At 45.0% G+C, this 26,008-nt stretch overlaps 1 protein-coding gene across 1 annotated transcript; it reads left to right on the forward strand.

Annotated features, from left to right (window-relative positions):
- Positions 1 to 209: 209 nt before the first annotated feature.
- Positions 210 to 17,865, forward strand: LOC134345379 (protein TsetseEP-like). The gene is made up of 5 exons (XM_063045935.1): positions 210 to 226; positions 527 to 616; positions 5,924 to 6,021; positions 6,116 to 6,289; positions 16,508 to 17,865. Exons 2-5 carry the CDS (start codon positions 556 to 558, stop codon positions 17,258 to 17,260), a joined length of 1,086 nt encoding a protein of 361 aa, XP_062902005.1. The 5' UTR covers positions 210 to 226; positions 527 to 555; the 3' UTR covers positions 17,261 to 17,865.
- The last annotated feature ends 8,143 nt before the right edge of the window (positions 17,866 to 26,008 follow it).

Consider the following 26,008-nt stretch of genomic DNA (forward strand, 5'->3'; position numbering starts at 1 on the left):
AAATTCATCTTCCGACTCCGATATATCAACCATAATTCTTTCGCCTCTCAAACCAATGACGCACACTTGATAGATCTTTCCCATTTTGGTCTCAGCAACTTCGATTGCTGCTGCAATACCCGTGAAGGTCCATTAAAATGAACGGAATTTAGTTTCACTTGCTTTACGGAACTCCAGCTGAAGGGCTGGGCTGTTCAATGTTTCGTGAACCAACTAGGGGAACGAGGTTAGCAAGTCAATGTCAGAAATGGACATAATGTTGGGATATCTCTGGGAGAGAAGGGCATAAAACAGGGCAAACTTTCCTGGGGGCCGTATTTTTAACAGAACAACAAGAAGTGTCCAAATAAAACGTTAAACACGAGGAAAAGTGATAATTCGGAGACAAATTGCACCCGGAAGAAAGTTAACAAAATAAACCGCCTCCTTTTCGAGGAAGTGGTCAAAGGGTTTAAATTTCACTGCACTCGTTTGGCGTAACCTACAATCGTAGTTTCTGATCGACAAAAACTCCCCTGTTGTGCAGGTGCATCGGATAGGAACAACTGCGGAGGAATGAACCGCGATTACGTTTACAACGGATTGAAATTTGTTAAGCGACCGGACGGGATCACAGGTAAATATACATCGCAGCATGATTAAAGTAAGGACTGACCCCCAACGTCGAGTTTGGGTGGGCAAACTCACTCTAGTGCCTGTGCACAAGTTGTAGTCATCCCAGATTTACGGTGCCGCTGGGGCTGAAAGCGTACGGGCGATTCTAAGTGGGCCTTCGGCTGGTCGAGGTCCCAGGATGGAAAGGGATCGCTAGATTAGGCCGGACCTGGTTAGGTAAACTTGGATAGTGAGATGTTGGCGTGTCTGGAGATCTCTGAATAATACTCCATAAAGTTTTTTTTATATATTTGAACTATTTTTGGTTTGCCACGCAAAAAAAAATCGTTACTACAATTTCCCACTTCCATCTACCGGCGGTATTCTTTTAACCATTCATTTGCTAAGAACCTATTTAAATTTGCCTTAAACTATTCAAAGATTTTGATACCAGTACGCTTCTGTGAAGAGAATTCGAAAGACTTTGAAAAATATAGTATATATTTTTACATTTTTTTCTGTGTTTAGCGGGCAACGCTGATTTTTAAACAGTAACCACCCTCCACCCCTCCACTCCCGCACCAGTTCTCGATTCTGCCACAACATCCTGTCAAGATCTTTCAGGATTTTTTACATTTAAATTATGTCCCTCTCACATGCTCCAGCAAACTCAGTACATACAAACCATAGTCTCTTCAAAGGACTATCTGCTAGTTCCGGGCATTAGTTCAGTATACATTCCCTGAGCTGCTTCCAGTGCATTCTAAGTCATCTGAGCGCAAACACGAGGAAATCTGCAGATGCTGGAATTTCAAGCAACGCGCATAAAAATTGCTGGTGAACGCAGCAGGCCAGGCAGCATCTCTAGGAAGAGGTACAGTCGACGTTTCGGGCCGAGATCCTTCGTCAGGACTAACTGAAAGAAGAGATAGTAAGAGATTTGAAAGTGGGAGGGGGAGGAGGAGATCCGAAATGATAGGAGAAGACAGGAGGGGGAGGGATGAAGCCAAGAGTTGGAAAGTTGATTGGCAAAAGGGATATGAAAGGATCATGGGATGGGAGGCCAAGGGAGAAAGAAAGGGGAAGCCCAGCGGCTGGGCAAGGAGTATAGTGAGAGGGACAGAGGGAGAAAAAGGAGAGAGAGAAAAAGAATGTGTGTGTGTGTGTGTGTTTTTTGTGTGTGTATAAATAAATAAATAAATAACGGATGGGGTACCAGGGGGAGGTGGGCCAACCTGAGTGTGGCTTCATCTTTACAGTAGAGGAGGCCGTGGATAGACATATCAGAATGGGAATGGGACGTGGAATTAAAATTTGTGGCCAATGGGAGATCCTGCTTTCTCTGGCGGACAGAGCTTACGTGTTCAGCGAAATGGTTTCCCAGCCTGCGTCGGGTCTCGCCAATATATAGAAGGCCACATCGGGAGCACCGGACGCAGTATATCACCCCAGCCAACTCACAGGCAAAGTGTCGCCTCACCTGGAAGGACTGTCTGGGGCCCTGAATGGTGGTGAGGGAGGAAGTGTAAGGGCATGTGTAGCACTTGTTCTGCTTACAAGGATAAGTGCCGGGAGGGAGATCAGTGGGGAGGGATGGGGGATACATATGGACAAAGGAGATGTGTAGGGAGCAATCCCTGTGGAAAGCAGAGGGGTGGGGGAAGGAGAGATGTGCTTAGTGGTGGGATCCTGTTGGAGGTGGTGGAAATTACAGAGAATTATGCTGGTGGGGTGGTAGGTGAGGACAAGGGGAGCGCTATTCCTAGTGGGGTGGCAGGAGGATGGGGTGAGAGCAGATGTGCGTGAAATGGGAGAGATGCATTTGAGAGCAGAGTTGATGGTGGAGGAAGGGAAGTCCCTTTCTTTAAAAAAGGAGGACATCTCCTTCATCCTGGAATGAAAAGCCTCATCCTGAGAGCAGATGTGGCGGAGACAGAGGAATTGCGAGAAGGGAATGGCATTTTTGCAAGAGACAGGGTGAGAAGAGGAATTGTCCGGGTAGCTGTGAGAGTCTGTAGGCTTATAGTAGACATCAGTAGATAAGCTGTCTCCAGAGATAGACAGAAAGATCAAGAAAGGGGAGGGATGTGTCGGAAATGGACCAGGTAAACTTGAGGGCAGGGTGAAAGTTGGAGGCAAAGTTACTGAAGTCGACGAGCTCAGCATGCGTGCAGGAAGCAGCACCAATGCAGTCGTCGATGTAGCAAAGGAAAAGAGGGGGCAGATACCAGTATAGGGTTGGAACAGGATTGTTCCACTAAGCCAACAAAAAAGGCAGGCACAGCTGGGACCCATATGGGTGCCCATAGCTACACCTTTAGTTTGGAGGAAGTGGGAGGAGCCAAAGGAGAAATTATTAAGAGTAAGGACTAATTCCGCTAGACGGAGGAGGGTGGTGGTAGAGGGGAACTGGTTAGGTCTGGAATCCAAAAAGAAGTGGAGAGGTTTGAGACTTTCATGGTGGGGGATGGAGGTATATAGGGACTGGATATCCATAGTGAAAATAAAGTGGTGGGGGCCAGGGAACTTATTGTAGACTTCTTGTGTTATGTTTTCATCAGCAATGATCTTTGCAAACTTACTCATGAATTTATCTGCTTCTTTGTGATCAGCAGATGCTTTATCTTTAAAATTTTTTAAACCTTTAAAAATTTCCTTGGCATCCTTGTAAATCTCCTCTGCACCTTTTCTATTGTTTCCACATCCTTCCTGTAGTGAGGTGACCAAACTGAGCACAGTACTTCAAGTGGGGTCTGACCAGGGTCCTATATAGCTGTAACATTACCGCTCAGCTCTTAAACTCAATCCTACGGTTGATGAAGGCCAAAGCACTGTATGCCTTCAACTTGAGTGTCCTATGGACTCGGACCCCAAGATCACTTTGTACCTCCAGACTGCCAAGAGTCTTACCATTAATACTATATTCTGCCATCATATTTGACCTACCAAAATGAACTACCTCACACTTATCTGGGTTGAACTCCATCTGCCACTTTTCAGCCCAGTTTTGCATCCTATCGATGTTCTGCTGTAACCTCTGACAGCCCTCCACATGATTCACAACACCCCCAACCTTTTGTGTCATCAGCAAATTTACTACCCCATCATTCCATTGAAAACAGACCATATTCTTTCGTTGAAACAAAATTACCTTTTACCTTTAACCCATAAGTAATTTATGTACACCGTGAAGTATTAGGCCAACAATTGTTTACTGTTATAATCACTTCTAATTTGTGTGTATTTTCTTTTTGTTACTTGCACTTGCTGTTCTGTGGATTAGCAATCAAATGTAGAAACATAGAAAACCTACAGCACAATACAGGCCCTTCGGCCCACAAAGTCGTGCCGAACATGTCCCTAACTTAGAAATTACTAGGCTTACCTATAACTCTCTATTTTTCTAAGCTCCATGTACCTATCCAAAAGTCTCTTAAAAGATCCTATCGTATCTGCCTCTACCACCATTGCCGGCAGCCCATTCCACGCACTCACCACTCTCTGCGTAAAAAAACTTAACACCTGACATCTCCTCTGTACTAACTCCCCGGCATCTTAAACCTGTGTCCTCTTGTGGCAACTATTTCAGCCCTGGGAAAAAGCCTCTGACTATCCACACGATCAATGCCTCTCATCATCTTGTACACCTCTATCAGGTCACGTCTCATCCTCCATCGCTCCAAGGAGAAAAGGCCGAGTTCACTCAACCTATTCTCATAGGGCATGCTCCCCAATCCAGGCAACTTCCTTGTAAATCTCCTCTGCACCCTTTCTATGGCTTCCACATCCTTCCTGTAGTGAAGTGACCAGGACTGAGCACAGTACTCCAAGTCAGCACAGTACTCCAAGTTGTTAATTTAACATTGTTAATTTATGCTGAGTTGCTCTTCCCTCTTGTGACTGTGGTATCCTACTGTACTACATCTTGTGTTCTTTTTCTTTGAATGTAAAATTGAAAGCCTGTTGGGTTTGAGCTGCCAGTTATGGTTTGCAACGAAGTTCAAAAGTCTGTCCCTTTGGGTAAGGTGTGGCTTCTTAACTATAATCTTCAGCCCAGGAAAGTTCCAGTCCCATATCCTACATGACGGACCTATGACACAGGATTTGCCAGGAAAGTCTGCCATATTTGATGGGAATTCAACAATGTTGCTAAGATATCAGTGTTCTACAAATATTACTTTCAGGTAGGAATACATCATATAACAGCTCTGACACTCCAAACTCATGTCCCAACTATCAATACAATGGTCTCTTCCAGTGAAGCAGATATGACCTGTAGGGTTTTGGCGCACTGAATGGCAAGAGGACACAACCACGTGAGACCCTGGAAGGAAAGAGGGTCCCTAGAATACTATCAGGGGAGTTGGGTTTGCCTGAAAAGTGGGGTGTTGAGATCTAGTCAGCATATATACAGAAAGATATTGTGTTTTCTTGGAACACACATAAAAGTTGCTGGTGAACACAGCAGGCCAGGCCTCATCTCTAGGAAGAGGTACAGTTGACATTTCCGGCTGAGACCCTTCGTCAAGACGTCCTGACGAAGGGTCTTGGCCGGAAACATCGACTGTACCTCTTCCTAGCGATGCTGCCTGGCTTGCTGCGTTCACCAGCAACTTTTATGTGTGTTGTTTGAAATTCCAGCATCTGCAGATTTCCTCGTGTTTGTGTTTTCTTGGCCTAATTTTGGCAGAAATAATTTGACATGCCAGTCACTATTAATAATTTGAAAGGACTTTCAAATCAAAATAACCTTAATCAAATGGTTCTTACTTCTAATGTTTTCAGAAATATAAACACTAAATTTAAGGTGATACTATTACATTGCCTTTGTTTAAATCCCTTGGATACCTTAGGGAGAACACAGAAATTAGCAGATGTTTGGAACGTGCTGCTGTGGAGGTGATAGAAAGAGATATGTAGCAGTATTGAAGAAGAACTTAAACAGACACATGAACTGGAAGAGTTTGGCAGAACACAGATCCTGTGCAAGCAGATGGGATTTGTTTAATCTGGCTTCATGGTTGGTGCAGACATAATGTACCAATGAGCCTTTTCCTGTTATGTACTTTTCTATGTTCTATAACAGAAAACAGCCCAGAGCTCCTTAAAATCAAATATATGTTTTGTAACCATTGGAAAATCTGTTCCTTTCTTCACTCACATTTCTGGTAGTCTCTTTACCAATCAGATCAAATTTATTGAACCATTTTATTTTGTTTTATCCAAGCAAATACTTTTAATGAAAGCACTGTTCAAGAATTTGTTGTTGTTGTATACTTAGCACCTGAAACAAATTCTGTAGTAATTCCAACAAAATGCTCTGTTGCAGGAGATGATGACCCAAACGTTTACAGAGTGGAAATGTCCTGTGGACATGCTGTGGATCCCATTTCACTCACGGAATGGTGTCGGATCCGTATAAGTCAGGTGGATATCACAAACAATCCTTTCTGTTATATCTCATGCTCAATCCACTTTTTAAATGGGAATGCTTTACAATATTTTTCAATGTCTTTTCCAGGGTCATTTCAAATTCCACTGCCCTGCATTAATAGATGAGACAAATGAAGGATGTGGAGAGGAATGGTCCTACATGGAGGTGTGCAGACACGCATTGCTCTCTGTTGAGGAACGGCAGCTTTTTGAAGAGAGGCTTGTCACTCTCGCTGCTTCAAGTTACTGTGAATACAAACAGGTAAAGCAGGACTGGCATCTAACTAACTGCTAATAAATAGTGGTCATTACTGGATTTGAGAAAGCTGTGAAGCTTGGGATGGTGTGAGAGTCTGAAGAATGAGGTAATATTCAGGGAGGCTGAGAGGCGATGTTTTAAAAAGGAGCCACTATATAACAGAAGTTTCAACATAATAAGCCAGGGTTCTCACAAGGGTTTCCCAAAGACTATAACAATGAATAGGTTAATTGACCATTTTTCTGCAAAAGAGAACTGAGAGATTACCTGATCAGAGTGTTTAAAATTATAAGGAGATTTTAAATGATCAATGTAGAAAAGATATTTTCACTTGTAGAAGAATACAATTTTAGATGCCTTAACATAGAGCTTTCATCAAGAAATTCCACCTGGAATTCAGGAGAAGCTGGAGAAAAATATGTCGTAACTGAGAACAATTGCAAAGAAGGTGAGGAAGGTGGATGAGTACATGAAGAAATGAGGATACACTGAGGGGCTGACATGAAATAAACTGACAAGCTCTTTATGTGAAAATGAGGAAACAGTCCGTGTTTTGGGTTGAGGCCCTTCTTCAGGATTGGAAAGGAAGGGTGAGGACACCAGAATAAAAACGTGGATGGAGTGGAAGGAGGACTTGCTAGAAGATGATAGATGAACTCAGATGAGTGGAAAAGGTAAAGAGCTGGAGAATAAGAACTTTCTCATCAAACCCACAAACAAATGGTTTTTAGACTGTTGTCGTGTATCAGATGAACCTCTACCTTGCAGAGCCCCGTAGGCAGGACTCCACTCTGGTCCATCAAAAAATTGTAGCCAACACCATCACTAACCTCATCAACTCTGGAAAACTCAAACTTCCCTTACCCTGCACTGCTTGTTTCAAGCTCCCACCCAAAATCCATAAATCTGAGAGTAGTCCTATTGTCTCTGCCTGCTCCTGCCCCACAGAACTCATGTCTGCATACCTCGACTCCATTCCATCCCACTTGGTTCAGTCCCATCCCAGCTACATCCACAACACTTCACATGCTCTTGATCTCTTCAACAACTTTCAATTCCCTGGCCCCAACCGCCTTATTTTCACCATGGACGGCTATACACTCTACTCCCCCATCAAGAAGGCCTTAAATTTTTCTGCAAAAGAAGACCCAACCATTTTGCCTCCACCACCACCCTCACCCTAAACAGTTTCTTCTTTGGCTCCACCCAATCTCTCCAAACTCAAGGGGTAACTACGGGCAACTGCATGGGTCCCAGCTATGCCTGCCCTTTCAATGGCTATGTGAAATACTCCATGTTCCCAGCCTTCCCTCGTAATGTTCCCCAACTCTTCCTGTGATACTTTGATGACTGCATTGGTGCTCCTTCCAACGCCCATGCTGAGCTTGTCAATTTCATCAACTTTGCCTCCAACTTCCAACCTGCCCTTAAGTTCAGTTCATCCATTGCTGACACCTCTCTCCTTTCTCGATCTCTCTTTCTCCATCCCTGGATACAAGCTATCTCCCCACAAATTTTATAAACCTACCAATTTCCACAGCTATCTTGACTATCTCTCTTCTCACCTGTCTCCTGTAAAAATGCTGTTCTCTTTTCTCAGTTCCTTCATTTCCACTGTATTTGTTCCAGGATGAGGCTTTCCTTTCCTGGACATCAGAGATGTCCTCCTTCTTCAAAGAATGGGATTTCCCTTCCTCTACCATTGATGCTGCCCTCACCTGCATCTCTTCCTCTTCCAGACACCCACTTCTGAACAGGGTTAGAATTCCTCTTGGCCTCACCTATTATTCTTCACAATTTCCACCATCTTCAATACTACCCCAGCACATCTTTACCTCTAACCCCACTCTCTACTTTCCACAGGGATAACTCCCTCTTTGATTCCCGTGGCCATTCTAACCTCCCCCCTGACCTCCCTCCTGGCACATATCCTGGCGCACGACAAAAATGTGAAGCATCCTCCTCCTCATTCACATCCCTTACCTCCATTCAGGGCCCTCAGCAGTCTGACTAAGTGTGGAAACTTCACCTGCGTCTATTGTACTCAGCGATCTCAATGTGGCCTTCTGTACATTGATGAGACCTGATGGAAATTGGGGGACAACTTTGTTGTGCACCTCTTCTCCACCACCAAAAGCAGAATTTCCCCTTGACCAAACACTTCAATTCCTATCCCCATTCATGTTCCAACATGTTGGTCCATGGCCTCCTCTTTTGTCACGATGAGGCTGCTCTCAGGTGGAGGACTAAGAACTCATGTTCTGTCTCCATCCTGATGGCATGAACATCGATTTCTCCTTCCGGTAAATTTTTTCCCTCACCCTTGCCTCTCAGACCAAAGACCATAAGATAAAGGAGCAGAATAAGGCCATTCAGCCCATTGAGACTGCTCTGCCATTCCATCATGGCTGAATGCGGATCCCACTCAAACCCCCATCTATCTGCCTCCTCGCCATATCCTTTGATCCCTTGACTGATCAGAAGATGATCATCATCTACCTTACATATATGCATAGACTTGGCTTCCACCAGTCTGTGGCAAAACATTCCACAGATTTACTATTCTCTGGCTAAAAGTATTCCTCCTTAACTCTGTCCCAAAGGGTCACCCCTTGATTTTGAGGCTGTGCCTTCGAGTTCTAGATAACCCCACCTGAGGAAACATCCTCTCCACATCCACCCTATCTAGTCCTTTCAACATTTCAATGAGATTCCCCCGCATTCTTCTAAATTCCAGTGAGTACAGGCCCAAAACTGTCAAACGCTCCTCTTCTTCTATATCCCACTCCAACCTCTGACCTCTCCTCACCTGCCTATCACTTCCTCCTGGTGCCCACTTCTACTTCCCTTTCTCTCCTGGTCCACTCTCCTCTGCTATCAGATCCCTTCTTCTCCAGGCCTTTACCTTTGCCACTCACCTGACTTCACCTGTCACCTTCTAGCTAGTCCTTCTTCCCTTCCCCCACCTTTTTATTCTGGCGTCTTTCCCTTCCTTTCCAGTCTTGAAGAAGAGTCTTGACCGAAAAAGTTGACTGTTTATTCATTTCCATAGCCTCCTGACCTGCTGAGTTCCTCCAGCATTTTGTGTGTTGCTCTGGAATTCCAGCATCTGCAGAAACTCTTGTGTTTAAGCTTTATATGTGGACCATACACATCCAGGTATTGTATCGCTTCTAGACTGTTAATTCTTGCCAATAGTTCAACAAAGATTTGTCAACATTTTTTTTATTGGTGGTCGTGAATGTGAAAGTTCCAGTTATGTTCTAACAATGGATTCTGCATGAATTCTGTCAGAAGGAGTTTGTGGAATTCACAGTATGTAGATTTGATAGATCGTTCTCTGACGCTGCATCAGGTTAGACAAGATACAGGATCCATGAACTTTTCAGTGGAGTGGTGTCGCAGCAACAACCTTGCACCCAATGCCAATAAGACGAAAGAGCTGATTGTGGACTCCAGGAAGGGTAAGACAAAGGAACATGAACTAATCATCATAGAGAGATCAGAAGTGGAGAGAGTGAGAAGTTTCAAGTTCCTGGGTGTCAGGATCTCTGAGAACCTAACCTGGCCCCAACATATTGATGCAGCTATAAAGAAGGCAAGATAGCAACTATACTTCATTAGGAGTTTGAAGAGATTTGGTATGTCAACAGAAACAGTCAAAAACTTCTGTAGATGTACCGTGGAGAGCATTCTGACAGGTAATGGGGGTCGGCCGATGGGGGGGTGGGGGTGGGGCTACTGCAGAGGGTCGGAAATTTAGTCGGCTCCATCTTTGGTACCAGCCTACAAAGTACTCAGGACAGCTTCAAGTAGTGGTGTCTCAGAAAGGCAGTGTCCATTATTAAGGGCCTCCAGCACCCAGGGCATGTCCTTTTCTCACTGCTACCATCAGGTAGGAGGTACAGAAGCCTGAAGGCACACACTCAGTGATTCAGGAATAGCTTCTTCCCCTCTGCCCTCTGATTCCTAAATGAACGTTGAACCCTTGAACACTAACTCACTTTTTCAATATATATTATTAATATACGTAGACTGTAATTGATTCATTTATTTATTTATTATTATTTTTCTTCTTCTATATTATGTATTACACTGAACTGCTGCCGCTAAGTTAATAAATTTCACGACACATGCCAGTGATAATAAACCTGATTCTGATTCTGATTCTGAAATTGTTGGTAGAATGAAAATATTACTTACCTTCAATAATTTGTATTTTACTCTCACTGGCCCGTGGCACAGACAGCAATCCACAGATTAATACCCTGGAGGTCCTGCTTTTCAGCTTTCTATCTAGCTCCCTAAATTCTCTCTTCAGGACCTCCTCCCTTTTCTTATCAATGTTATTGGTGCCAATATGGATCAAGGCTGCTTCCACACCCCCTTTAGAATGCCATGGACCCAAGCTGAAATGGCCTGACCCTGGCACCCGGGATGCATTATACCATCTAGGTGTCTCTATGGTGTCCACAGGATCTCCTGTCTAATGGAATCCCCGATCAATACTGCATTCCTCTTCTCCTCCATTCTCTTCTGAGCCACAGCATAAGACTCTTCTTTCCTAGGTTGTTGGAAATAAGATATATACCATTCCTTACTTTATATTGTGGAGATCAGCACACACGATGAACCAAGAACAGGAAGGATTTAGAGACATATGGATCAAACACAAGCAAATGAGCGTCTCTGTCTGGTATGATGAGGTGCTACTGCACAGGATCAAAAGAAACTGCAGCAAGTTGTGAACTTAGTTAGTTCCATTGTGAGCACTAGCCTCTGTGGCATCCAGGACATCTTAATGGAGTGATGCCTCAAAAAGGCAGCATCCATCATTCAGGATCTCCATCACCTAGAACGTACCCCATCTCATTGCTACCATCACGGAGGTACATGAACCTGAAACACACACTCAGTGGTTCAGGAACAGCTTCTTCCCCTCTGTCATCTAGTTTCTGAATGGACATAGAACCCATGAACTCTACCTCGCTACTTTTTTATTTTTATTTTTTCCCTACTTATTTTATATATATATATATATGTATGTATTTACAGTAATTCATGGTTTTCTCCATGTGATCCTGAGATACATCCTGCGGATGCGCTGGAACACATCATCAGTGATGTAACCTGGGATCGTTGGGTGTTTCGAGTCTTTCAACATCATACACCCTCACCCAGGCGACCCCGCTGAGGTTGATCAGACCCCAGCTTGTGTCCCAGCAGCACTGGCCCACGGATCACCCCTCCTGATCCACAGCCATCTGGAGGCTCTCTCAGCGGCCTCTGTGATGGTCCTGATAGCTTTCCTCTTGCCAGACCCAGTGATGCCAAGTAGGGTGTAGACTCTGCAGAGTGAGCGGCCGGCAAAACCCCTGCACCCTACTCCAATGGGCTCGCAGCAAGTCCTCCAGCCTTGCCTCCAGCACTGCTCCACCAGCTCCTGGTACTTGGCCCGCTTCCGCTCATTTGCCTCCTCAATGCGGTCCTCCCAGGGGACTGTCAACTCGATGAGGACAACCTGCTTCTAGGACATTGAAGAAAGGACCACATCTGGCCTCAGTAAAGTTGTTGGTATTTAGTCGGGAAACTTCAGCTGCCTCCCCAGGTCAACTTGAAGCAGCCAGTCTGCTGTGGTGCTAAGCAGGCCCGATGATGATGCTGGTCTGGGCTGATGTAGGGGCTGTGCTCCGGCTCTGACAAAGGAGATGTTCTTCCTCTGACCACTCTGTTTGCTGGTGGTAATGGCCATCGCAATGCTCTCTGCCACTGCCTCCAGCACCTGGTCATGATGCCACCAGTAGCGACCTCCCCCCAAGGCTTCAGGGCTAAGGATGTGCTCCAGTGATCCTCTTCCTGGACAGAGATGACATGCTGGTGTATCGCTCTTGCCCCAGACATGGAGGTTTGCAGGGCTTGGCAAGACATCATAGACAGCCTGGATCATAAATTTAATGTGCTGGGGTTCTGCCTGCCAGATGTCAAACCCGGAGATTTTCCGCTCCAGCGCACCTTCCCACCATGTCCATGCTCCCTGCTGCTGCATGCCCACCATCCTGCTATTCCTCTCCTCTTCAACACCAGCCCACACTTCCTCCTGGACTAGTTGGCATCTGTCCTTGCCTTTGGCCTTGTCATAGCGAGGTTGTGAAATGGAGCCCAGCCCCGCTCGCCCAGTTGACACTGTTCCCACCAGAGCCCTGTGTCTCAGCCAGGACTCTGCTACCACCAGCCCTCCCTGTGCCTTCCACTTCCCGCCCATCCATACCTGGATGCCTGCTGCTGCCACTTTACGGTCCTTGGAATCCCTGTACTGCAACACCTCTCTTGTGCGGGGAACCCTGAACTCCTCATCCAGGCTGCTGAAGGGAAGTCGCTGCTTATTGCACCGTCCGTACAGTGCTGCGCTGCTCAGACTACGAGGTAAGCCCCTCCACCTTTGAAGGTAGTTACTGACCTTCCTCTCCAGCAACTCCACAGTTGTCACAGGCACCTCGTATACCAGCAGTGGCCATAGGATTCGGGGTAGGATGCCATGCTGGTAAATCCAGGCTTTGAACCTTCCAGGTAGGCCTGACCTGTCCACCGTGGTGAGCCAGCTCTCAAGCTCCTTGGAAGCTGATTGGATGACAGCTGCATCTCTGAGGCTATAGTCAAAAAACCTTCCCCAAGCTCTTGACTGGCTTCTGGATGATAGATGGAATTGTAGTGCTATCCAAGATAAAACAAAACTTGTCCACCACTTTGCCCTTCTTCAACACCATGGAGCTGGATTTAGCTGGTTTGAAGCTCATCCTTGCCCATGCGATGAGCTTTTCCAGGCCCTGGGGGATCCACCTGCTGCCAGGAACTGATGTTGTCGTGACAGTGATGTCATCCATAAAGGCTCTGATCGGGGCTGCTGAACACTTGGTCAGCAGGCCTGTACGCTCTGCCTCAGCTGCCTTGACCATCATATTCATGGCAAGGGCAAAGAGAATAACGGAGATTGTGCACACAGTTATAATCCCCTTCTCCAGCCTATGCCAGCCTGATGTCATAGCTCCAGAAGTGACTCAGTCTGAAGTTCCCATGGTAGTTCATGATGAGGTCCTCGATCTTTCTGGGAACATGATGTTAGTCCAGTGTAAACTCCACCAGTTTGTGGGTATTGACCCATATGCATTGGCGAGGTCTAGCCAAAGCATGACCAGCTCTCCCTTCCCCGTGTGCGCCTCCCTGATCAGTTGGGTGACTACTCCAGTGTGTTCCATGCACCCAGGCACTCCGGGAATTCCACCCTTCTGCACTGAAGAGAAAGTCTGTTATCCGGTGGGACAAGACACTAAAGAAGATTTTCCCTTTCACACTAAGCAGCGAGATAGATCTGAACTGCTCCAGGTTCGATGAATTTTCCTCCTTAGGGATCCAGAACCCCTCTGCGTACCTCCACTGGTCTGCCACTGTGCCCTTGCGCCAGATCACTCGCAGGATCTTCCAAAGAATATTGCGAAGCTCTGGGCAGTGCTTGTACCTTGTAGGTTACTCCGCTGGGTCCTGACGCAGAACTGGCTCTGGCTGAAGACACAACCTCCTGGTCTTCCTTCCAGGTGGGCTCCCTCACATCAAACTCCACTATGGGGAGTGGTTGGCTTGTAAGGGCTCTGTATGGGGTGTCAGGGAGGGGTAGCACCTCTGGTGGGGGGAACATGTCGTGTCCCTTTCAAGGCAGTTAGTCCACCTTTGGTCCCCACCTAGCACTCAGCTCTCACCTGTGGCTCCCTGTAGCTGTTTGCATGCGACAGCAGCCACACTCCGGGCAACGACTTCGACAAGCCGGCTAAAGCAGGTGAGGGTAGCCGATGGGTCTCAAACCCTCAGTGAGATAGGGAATTGTCTATCCCAGCATGTGAAGACAGACTCCAGCGGATTGGGCGGAAGAGACCAGTGGAAGGTCCAACAGTCAAGAAGGCGGTCTCTGCAAGCGTCGTGGAATGTGTAGAGCAGGACAAGACACAGAAGACGTCCTGGTCATCCACTGCGCCTAGTCCCATCTCCAGTCGTCTCGACTCTTGTCTTGCCACTGGATGCAGATGGGAATTGGGAAGAGAGAGTGAGGCTGACACTACGCAAATCTCCCTAACTTAAGTCCAAATCATGTGCTAATGTGGAGGCCCGGCTCTTGCTCCCTTGCAGGGTCGCTCAGGATGTTATGAAGGAAATGGTCTACCTCTTCCTTAGAGCACACAAGGCGGCCACTGTGTTTATGCCCTAGGAGCTGTTTTGTAAAATCAAACAGATTGGCTATAAAGGCAGTTTGCTTCCTGGCTCTTTCTCTCCCTCGCCCCCTGTGCCATTCTGCTCCATGCAGGGTCATTAGATTCTTCTGCCAGATGTTCCGGAGCTCATCCGGGGGAGGTTTCTTCTCCTGCATTGCTACCTTGAACTGCCGTACCAGGGACCGGAGCTCTTGGCGCAGTTGGTGGATCTGGGCTGCCCTGTGGTTCATAGTGTATTGAGATCTGGTGGTCTTTCCCTCCTCCATTCCAAACCTCTCTGTGGCATAACTGACAATGATGGTGGTCATTGTCTGAAGCCGTCTGTCAAATGAGCTTCTCTGTCTGGTATGGTGGGGTGCTACTGCACAGGATCAAAAGAAGCTGCACGAAGTTGTGAACTTAGTCAGCTCCATTGTGAGCACTAGCCTCTGTAGCATCCGGGACATCTCAATGGAGTGATGCCTCAAAAAGGCAGCATCCATCATTCAGGATCTCCATCACCGAGAACATGCCCCCGTCTCATTGCTACCATCATGGAGGTTCATGAGCCTGAAGGCACACACTCAATGGTTCAGGAACAGCTTCCCCTCTGTCATCCAATTTCTGAATGGGCATTGAACCCATGATCTCTACCTCACTACTTTTTTATTTTTATTTTTTCCTACTTATTTAATTTAACTATTTAATAAAAAAGACCAAAGTTATGGTGATAAGCAATTCAAGCTGACACCTACATCAGAAACAACAAGATCGAACAAGTGTCCTCCATCATATACTTTGGTGCAGGACTAAATGACACAAACGAATGCAGCAAGGAAATAAGGTGAAGGCTAGCAATGGCACGCACAAGCACTACCAAACTCTGGAACATCTGGAAAGATAGATCTGTGAGCACTGACACCAAGATATGCCTCCTCAAGAGCCTCGTCTGGCCATTAACCATATATGGCTGTGAAACATGGACCCTTAAAGCAGCTGATGAAAAGAAGTTGACAGCATTTGAGATGTGGACATTCAGACAGATCCTCAGGGTATCATACATTTAAAGGAGATCCAACAATTTCATCCTAGAAAAAACTGGCACAAAACCAATACTTCTGGAAACCGTTATCCAAAGGAAAGTTCGCTATTTTGGACACATCTGAAGAACTGATGACACACTGGAACGCACTGTGCTTGAAGGCAGAGCAGAAGGAAGCTGCTTCCGAGGCAGACAGAGGACAACCTGGATGAACAACATCAAGAGGTGGACCAGCCTCACTGCCAGAGATGCAAGAGGCTTGTCTGTCGACAGATCACAGTGGAAGAAAGTGGTTGGCAAGGCTCTGGCAGAGTGTGGCACATGATGATAATGATGATTTTTTATATATATATACTGTAATTCATAGTTTTCTCAATGTTATTATTTATTGCATGTTACTGCTGCTGCAGAGACTACAAATTTCATGACACATGCCGGTGATATTGAACGTGATTCTGAAATGCGATCAGTTCAGACGGATGGATTGGTTTGCACGGAGCAGTTGGACCAAAGGGCCAGTTTATGTGCTGTATCAATCAATGACTCTGTGACTCAAAGATGTGATTCCGCTGTAAATCAATGTAAGGGGAAACACTGTCTCACTCCGTGACTGTGGTATAAACCCATTTGATCAAAGAATTAATCATCAGATAAATATCACTCCAGAAATTTCTCAGTGTGTTTAGTACTTAGCCAACTGATTAGGTGTAACACTTCTGGGGGGGTCGGGGATCTAGATATTGTTACTGTGATAATGATTTCATGTGGAAATTACAGCAAACTTTTAATTTGTGTGGAACATCAAAAATGATCAATACAGGAGATGCCATAACTTTAATTTTGAAGAAGCACTTTTAAAAACTAAGATTACATTATTATATACAGTGTATTATCAGAAGTGTATGTCCTTAATTACTAATTTCATCATCTGTCTTTGTTTAGTGTCCGAGGTGTGGGAGTTATGTGGAACGGAAAGATGAGACGAACATATCAGTGACTTGTTCAATCTGCACGGCCATCGATGGAATCCCTTTTGAATTTTGCTGGCAATGTATGAAGAAGTGGAAAGGCCCAGCTCCACGCTCTGATAGATGTGACAATGAAGGATGCATTAATATCCAGCTGGAAGCCTTGAAAAATTGTGCCACAAAAACTTTACCTTACAGCAATATTCAAAATTGTCCTATAATCCGTGCTTGTCCCACTTGTGGTTTGCTTATAGAACATCAAGATATGTGCAAATATGTCGTGTGCATCAGATGCCATGTGGAATTTTGCTTTGCCTGCCTTAACACAAAGGCAATTTGCACTGAATCATCTGAGTATTCTTTTCATTGTGCTATACCTGTAGCCCCAAGGCAAACAAGTATTCCCATGTGGAATCGTACTCAAGATCAGACCTCTAATTCCACATCAGATTCCAATTCGTTTGGCGGTCCGAGCCCCACTCCGAGCCCCACTCCGAGTCCCACTCCGAGTCCCACTCCGAGCCCCACTCCGAGCCCCACTCCGAGTCCCACTCCGAGTCCCACTCCACGTCCCACTCCACGTCCCACTCCGAGTCCCACTCCACGTCCCACTCCACGTCCCACTCCAAGTCCCACTCCAAGTCCCACTCCACGTCCCACTCCAAGTCCCACTCCAAGTCCCACTCAAAATCCTTCAAATTCTAATTCTAATTGCATAATTCTGTAAGTTAGCAACCTAGATCGGAGATTGCTGAAGGTACAAAAAATGCACAACAGTCAGTTAAATATTGTTAGAGCGTATTGTGGAATTTGTTTGATCCTTCGTTTTCTTAGGACAGATTGTTTCATTCATTGTTCTGATGGTGATGTGATCTGAGAATACACAAGTAGAATAAATAATTGTCATTTCATCTTCCATAAAACATCCATCCCTGATTTAAAGTGGACTAATGCATTATGTGTATATATAGGTTAAGTGCACGATAATCATGTCTCTTCATTTTTCTGCAACGTTCTGTGTATAATGTGATGAAAACATAATCGATCGCCTTTGTATTTACTATGTTCTTCTGCATGTGCGTGCCAGTCGAGCTTTTTGCTTTATTAAGTTTAAAAGTATTAACTCATGATACGCATCAATATTCAATTATCCAAAAATGAGCTGGTGCATTAAGTAGTGTATCATCTTGAGTTGTAATGTTATTAAAATATATTCAATTATTTTATAATTTCTTGTAAAATAAAATCTACGTTGAGCAGAATTGTGCAAAAAGGAATGTGGTGTGAGTCCATTTAAATGAATAAATGGAAATAGAAACAAAAATAAATGGTTCAAATCACAAAATACAGCCCAAAACCTCTGATGTTTTACCCACTCACATCTGTCAGATGTTTAATCCATAACAAAGTACTTGCAATGAGTCTTTATAATTTAAATTATTCAACATATAGAAAAATGCTGGTTACTCACTGAGAAACACAGCATCACAGGAGACGGAGAACTTATCCTTCAGTGGTGTATACAGTCTTGAGACATAGGTTGAAGACATGAAGGGAAAAATCTAACAGACACCTGAAGAGCAACTTCTTCATGCAGAAGGAGGTGAGTGTATGAAACCTGTTGCCAGAGAAATTACTTGATGAATGAGTTGCATGGAAGAGCCTGTTCCTGTGCTGAATTACTCTATCAGTCCATGACTGTTGCCCTTCACAGTGGTTTAAATATGTACTGTATGCATTTAAGTGTGTTGTTCACATATTTAGTAATTCCATAGACTAAAATCACCTTAGAATAATAAAATTACAGATAGTAAAGATATGAGAAGATAGTTTATAGTTATACCATTGCTAAAGCCCACATCCCTGCTAAGATCTGTATCTAATATTTACAACATTTTAATCAGTGGTGAACCTGATGTTAATCTGCTACCAATATAGTTGTACGGTTAACATTTGTAATGATAGCATTGCCCACTTCCTTCTGCTATACTGTTCACATCAACTTGCTTTCATTTCTGTCTCCAGTCACTGTATCAGAGCTTTTGCTGGCCATCTGACATGTACACCAGCAGTGTTCTGCAGAGATTTCAAGGCTGGCAGGTTGGCTTACAAGATGTATGTGTAAAATCCCTGAGAAACTTTGGGTGAGATGCATTGCTAATTTTTGATTGACTTCTCTTCCTCACAACTTGCTCTTGTAGCTTCATTGGGTAGGCTGACACCTAATGTACCGATGTCAGACAGGGAGAATGGGGGACCCCAGGCAAACAGAGAACCAGAGTTCGACAAACCCAGACGGCCTTATATACTGCAATTGTGGTAAGCTGTCCTGTACTCATACTTTTTCTCAATAAAACCCAACATCTGTCTTCCTAATTACTTGCTTCACCTGCATGTTGGCTTTGATTGATTTCAGTGTGAAATCACCTGGGATCCTTTGAAAATAAACATTATTCAATCTCTCAACATTTCAAAATCACTCTACTTTTCTGTATTGTGCCACATTCCTGTGCCCTCAGTCAGTTTGCCTTTATCCCACTGAAACCCCTTTTCATCCTCCTTCAGAATCTTAATCCAACCCAGTTATGTCTTGTCAGCAAACCTAGAAATACAACATTTGATCATCTCTGTCAAAATGTTGCTGTAGCTCCTGAATCATTGAATGCCAAGTGCTGATCCCTGCTGTAATGGATTAGACACAGCCCGACAACCTGAGAGGGACATTCATTCCTACTCTTGGGTTTCTGTCCAATTACCAGTTCCCAGTTCATGTCAGAATATGACACCTAACTCCAACTTGTCTTGACAATGTCTTCAATGGGACTTACTGAAAACCTCCAGAAAGTCAAAACATGATGCCTGCTGGATCCCCATTTTCTATTCTGTAGTTACATACTCAAAAACTCTACGAAAATCATCAAATATGACACTTTATTCATAAATCTTCTCATTCCTTTTGTTTTGTTCTGTTATGTTATTGCATCTTTCATTATAGGTCCCAGCATTTTCCTTGTTCGTCAGGCTGTCAGATTGGTATCGAGTGTGTTCCTGAGTTGATGCATGTTTGACCACAGGAGCAGTGCTGTAATATACCAGGATTGCTTAAGGGCATTAAGTTTTTCAACCAGTCATTGAACTGGGGGACATTTTATAACGATCACATGATAGCACAGCCAAATCCATCTATCAAACTCTGGCTTCTCTCTTGCTCCTTTATAAAATACTGTGATCACATTTCCGAACCTCCAATCTCCAATCCACCTCTGTGAGAATTTCAAATAATCTCTTTGATGTGTTCGCTGAGGCTCCCTCTCATTGCCAACTCTTTGTGATATCTGCTGCTCTCTGACTCATCACCATAGCCATTTATGCCCCACCCACCCTCTATACACCTCACCTGGTCTCACCTCTCACCTACCAGCTTGTGGTCCAATGTACTCATTATGTTCATCTGCCATTTCTTTGTACCCAATTAATATCTCCCTGGCATCATTTTCCAGTGATCTCACCTCCCTTTATTCTTTATATAATTGAAAAAAATGTTCAGTGTTCTCCTTTATATTTTTGGCTAGTTTTCCCTATTATTTCACCTTTTCCCTTCTTATGGCTTTTTAGTTGACTTTTGCTGGATTTAAAAACACTTCCCAATCATCCAACCTCCCACTCACTTTGGCTACAGTATATGCCCTTTCTTGGCTTTTATACAGTCCTTAACTCCCTTTGTCAGCCTTCCCTGGCCATTTGAGAACTTCTTCTGTGGGTCATATCTATCCTTGTCTTGTCAAGTATTCTCCGAAATGTCAGCCATCACTGCTCTGCCATCATCCCACCGCCCCCCAAGTATCCCCCTCCAATCCACGTGGGGAAGCTCCTCTCTCATGACTCAGTAATTCCCTTTATTCCATTGCAATACTGACACTACTGACTTATGCTTCTCTCTCTCAAATTTCAGTATGAATTCAATCATATTATAATCATTGCCTCCTCAGAGTTCCTTTACCTTAAGATCCCTAATAAAATATGGATCATTACACAACACCCAATCTAAGAAAGCCTTTCCCTGAGTAGGCTGAAGCACAAGCTGCTCTAAAAAGCCAGCTCGTAGGCAATCAACAAATTCCCTCTCTTGCGATCCAACACCAACATGATTTTCCCAATCTCCTTGCATATTGATGTCCCCCATTACAATTGTGGCATTACCCTTATTACATGCCTTTTCTAGTTCCTTTTGCAATCTCAACCACACATCTTGGCTACTACTTGGAGGCCGATATATGATTCCCATAATGCTTTTTTCCCCTTGCAGTTTCTTAATTCTACCCACAAAGATTCGACATTCTCGGACCCTATGTCACCACTTTCTAAAGATGTAATTCCATCTATTACCAACAAAGCCACACCACCGCCTATATCTTCGTGCCTGTCCTTTCGATACAAAGTATATCCTTTAGTATTACACTCCCAACTCAGACCTTCCTTCAGCCATGACTCGGTGATGCCCATGTCAGCTTGTAGCATGGATGGGAAGAGAAAGAGAAGTGTATCTGAGTGTCAGTCATTACATTGTTTACTGTGACCACTCAGCTTTGTGATGGCAATGAATAAAGAATTCTGTTCTTGTCATTTACTACAATCCCCAGCTGGGACAACTGCACAGCCAGGCGCAAACCAATCTGGCACATCACTTACTGTATGTAGATAGCACAGAGAGGGTCTGAGGAGACAGAAATGATGCAGGTTTAAATTAAGATCTGGAACAAAGGATTCCAATTATATCTGAGCTTATGAGGTACAGATATAAATACAGTTCAATTCTAATTAGTGGCAAACTGTTACAAAGAATTGTTATTGTGATAAATCGTAGGTATCAGTTAAACACTACACAATGCCAGAACTCCTCTTTCAGTCTGCAATTGGAGCACTCCTTTCAAAGTGTAGTGAGTTCAGGGAAGAGCAGGGTTCCCCTGTGGCCATTCCCCTCAACAACAAGTATATTGATTTGGACACTGTTGGGGGGGATGACTTACCTGGGACAAGCTGCAGCAGCCGGATCTCTGGCACTGAGTCTGGTTCTGCAGTGCAGAAGGGAGGGTGGAAGAGGAGGACAGCGGTAGTGATAGGGGACTCGATAGTTAGAGGTACAGACAGGAGGTTCTGTGGTTGTGACTAAAACTCCCGGATGGTTTGTTGCCTCCCGGGCGCCAGGGTCAGGGATGTCTCTGATCGCGTGCACAGCATTGTGAAGTGTGAGGGTGATCAGCCAGATGTCATGGTACACATCATTACCAATGACGTAGGAAGAAAGAATGAGGGGGTCCTGAAGAGTGAGTATAGAGTGCTTGGTAGGAAGTTAAAAAGCAGGGCCTCGAGGGTGGTAATCTCAGGATTGCTACCTGTGCCATGTGCCAGTGAGGGTAAAAATGGATGCTCTGGTGGATGAACACATGGCTGTGGAACTGGTGCAGGGGGCAGGGTTTCAGATTTCAGGATCACTGGGACCTGTTCAGGGGCAGGTGGGACCTGTATAAGACAGATGGTTTACACCTGACCTACAAGGGGACAAATATCCTTGCAGGGAGGTTTGTTAGTGCTATTGGGGAGGGTTTAAACTAGACTTGCAGGGGGATGGGAATCAGAGTGCCATAGAACATAGAACAGTACAGCACAGTACAGGCCCTTCAGCCCGCAATGTTGTGTCGACCCTTAATCCCTGCCTCCCATATAACCTCCACCTTAAATTCCTCTGTATACCTGTCCAGTAGTCTCTTAAATTTGACTAGTGTATCTGCCTCCACCACTGACGCAGGAAGCGCATTCCACAACCAACCACTCTCTGAGTGAAAAACCTTCCTCTAATATCCCTCTTGAACTTCCCACCCCTTACCTTAAAGCCATGTCCTCTTGTATTGAGCAGTGGTGCCCTGGGGAAGAGGCGCTGGCTGTCCACTCTATCTATTCCTCTTAATATCTTGTATACCTCTATCATGTCTCCTCTCATCCTCCTTCTCTCCAAAGAGTGAAGCCCTAGCTCCCTTAATCTCTGATCATAATGCATACTCTCTAAACCAGGCAGCATCCAGGTAAATCTCCTCTGTACCCTTTCCAATGCTTCCACGTCCTTCCTATAGTGAGGCGACCAGAACTGGACACGGTGCTCCAAGTGTGGCCTAACCAGAGTTTTATAGAGCTGCATCATTACCCCGCGACTCTTAAACTCTATCCCTCGACTTATGAAAGCTAACACTCCATAAGCTTTCTTAACTACCCTATCTACCTGTGAGGCAACTTTCAGGGATCTGTAGACATGTACCCCCAGATCCCTCTGCTCCTCCACACTACCAAGTATCCTGCCATTTACTTTGTACTCTGCCTCAGAGTTTATCCTTCCAAAGTGTACTACCTCACACTTCTCTGGGTTGAACTCGATCTGCCACTTCTTAGCCCACTTCTGCATCTTATCAATGTCTCTCTGCAATCTGCGACAATCCTCTACACTATCCACAACACCACCAACTTTTGTGTCATCTGCAAACTTGCCAACCCACCCTTCTACCCCCACATGCAGGTCGTTAATAAAAATCACGAAAAGTAGATGTTCCAGAACCGATCCTTGTGGGACACCACTAGTCACAACCCTCCAATCCGAATGTACTCCCTCCACCATGACCCTCTGCTTTCTGCAGGCAAGCCAATTCTGAATCCACCTGGCCAAACTTCCCTGGATCCCATGCCTTCTGACTTTCTGACTAAGCCTACTGTGCGGAACTTTGTCAAATGCCTTACTAAAATCCATGTAGATCACATCCACTGCACTACCCTCATCTATATGCCTGGTCACCTCCTCAAAGAACTCTATCAGGCTTGTTAGGCACAGAGGAGAAGATGGCGGCGTGACGCAGCTCGCAGCGGCCACTCCGGTGGTGATGTCTGTTATTTGTCAAGTAGGGTGCTGTGCACAATCCTGATTTGATGGAGATGGACGTGAGAGCATGGAGGAACATCTGGTGAAACTTCTGAAATGCGTGTTTCACTGCTGCTGCTACTGTGTGGTCCAGAATCTCTGGAGGAGAAGGCCCCAAGTCCTCAGCTTTGCTTTTTGCTTGGCGGCCGAGGCAGGGTCGAAGAGCTCGTCAGAGGATGGTGCTCGGAGAGGCTGTTTTGGAGGGTCTGGTCAGAGGCTCGAAGTTTTCGGACGGACTCGTGCTGCTTCAGCAAGTTGGTAGCACTTGGAGGTTCATCGCAGGGAAAGTTTCCTCTTTCTGCCACCTGCGTGAGATGGTGAGTCTACTGGCACTTTGAGACTTTTTTTTACCGTGCCCATAGTCTGCTCTTTATCAAATTATGGTATTGCTTTGCACTGTTGTAACTATATGTTATAATTATGTGGGTTTGTCAGTTTTAGTCTTAGTTTGCCCTGTGTTTTCTTGTGATATCATTCTGGAGGAACGTTGTATCATTTTTTTAATGCATGCATTTCTAAATGACAATAAATGAGGACTGAGTGTCCTCATAATCTAATCTAATCTATTCTCCCCTTCACAAAGCCATGCTGACTGTCCCTGATCAAACCATGATTCTCTAAATGCCCATAGATCCTATCTCTAAGAATCTTTTCCAACAGCTTTCCCACCACATACATAAGGCTCACTGGTCTATAATTACCCGGACTATTCCTACTACCTTTTTTGAACAAGGAGACAACATTCGCCTCTCTCCAATCCTCCGGTACCATTTCCGTGGACAACGAGGACATAAAGATCCTAGACAGAGGCTCAACAATCTCTTCCCTCGTCAGGCCCTGAGGACTTTCCCATCCTAATGTATTTTAACAACTCCAACGCCTCCTCTCCCTTAATATCAACATGCTCCAGAATATCAACCTTACTCATATCGTTCTCACCATCATCAAGTTTGCTTTCATTGGTGAATACTGAAGAGAAGTAGAGCCTTGCTCACCTCCACAGCTTCCAGGCACACCTTCCCACCTTTATCTCTAATTGATCCTATCTTCACTCCTGTCATCATTTTGTTCTTCACATGATTGAAGAATGCCTTGGGGTTTTCCTTTACCCTACCTGCCAAGGCCTTCTGATGCCCCCTTCTTGCTCTTCTCAACCCCTTCTTAATTTCCTTTCTTGCTACCCTATATTCCTCAATAGACCCATCTGATCCCTGCTTCCTAAACCTCGTGTTTGCTGCCTTCTTCCACCTGACTAGATTCTCCACCTCACTTGTCACCCATGGTTCCTTCACCCTACCATTCTTTATCTTCCTCACTGGGACAAATTTATCCCTAACATCCTGCAAGAGATCCCTAACCATCGACTACATGTCCATAGTACATTTCCCTGCAAAAACTTCATCCCAATTCACACCCGCAAGTTCTAGCCTTATAGCCTCATAACTTGCCTTTCCCCAATTAAAAATTTTCTGTCCTCTTTGATTCTATCCTTTTCCATGATAATGCTAAAGGCCAGGGAGCAGTGGTCACTGTTCCCCAGATGCTCACCCACTGAGAGATCTGTGACCTGACCTGGTTCGTTACCTGATAGTAGATCTAGTATGGCATTCCCCCTAGTCAGCCTGTCAACATACTGTGACAGGAATCTGTCCTGGACACACTTAACAAACTCTGCCCCATCTAAACCATTGGAACTAATCAGGTGACAATCAATATTAGGGAAGTTAAAATCACCCATGGTAACAACCCTGTTATTTTTGCACCTTTCCAAAATCTGCCTCCCAATCTGTTCCTCGGTATCTCTGCTGCCATCAGGGGGTCTATAGAATACTCCGAATAACTGCTCCCTTCCTGTTCCTGACTCAAAAGAGGATCCTGCTACATTACCCACCCTTTCTGTAGCTGTAGTAGTATCTCTGACCAGTAATGCCACCCCTCCTCCCCTTTTTCCTCCTCTCTATCCCTTTTAAAGCACTGAAATCCAGGAATATTGAGAATCCATTCCTGCACTGGTGCCAACCAAGTCTCCGTAATGGCCACTACGTCATAATTCCATGTATGTATCCAAGCTCTCAGTTCATCACCTTTGTTCCTGATGCTTCTTGCATTGAGGTACACACATTTCAGCCCTTCTACCTTACTGTCTTTACACCATTTATTCTGCTTCTCTTTCCTCAAAGCCTCTCTGTATGTTAGATCTTGCTTTACTCCATGCACTATACTTACAGTTCTCGCATAACATTTATCCTCCCCCAGCTCATTATCTGCGCTAACACTCTGCTTTCCGTCCCCCTGCAAATCTTGTTTAAACCCCCCGGAGCAGCACTAGCCAGAGCAGATAGTGGAGCGGGTGTGAAAATAAATGATGCTAAAAGTTCATGCAAAGTCACAAACAGAGGGATTGTGTGTGGTGGTAATAATCTTCTGAGGTGTGTCTATTTCAATGCAAGGAGTATTGTGGGGAAGGCTGACGAGCTGAGGGTGTGGATTGACACATGAAGTTACGACATTATA

Source organism: Mobula hypostoma, chromosome 4, assembly GCF_963921235.1.
Source record: "Mobula hypostoma chromosome 4, sMobHyp1.1, whole genome shotgun sequence".
NCBI lineage: Eukaryota > Metazoa > Chordata > Chondrichthyes > Myliobatiformes > Myliobatidae > Mobula > Mobula hypostoma.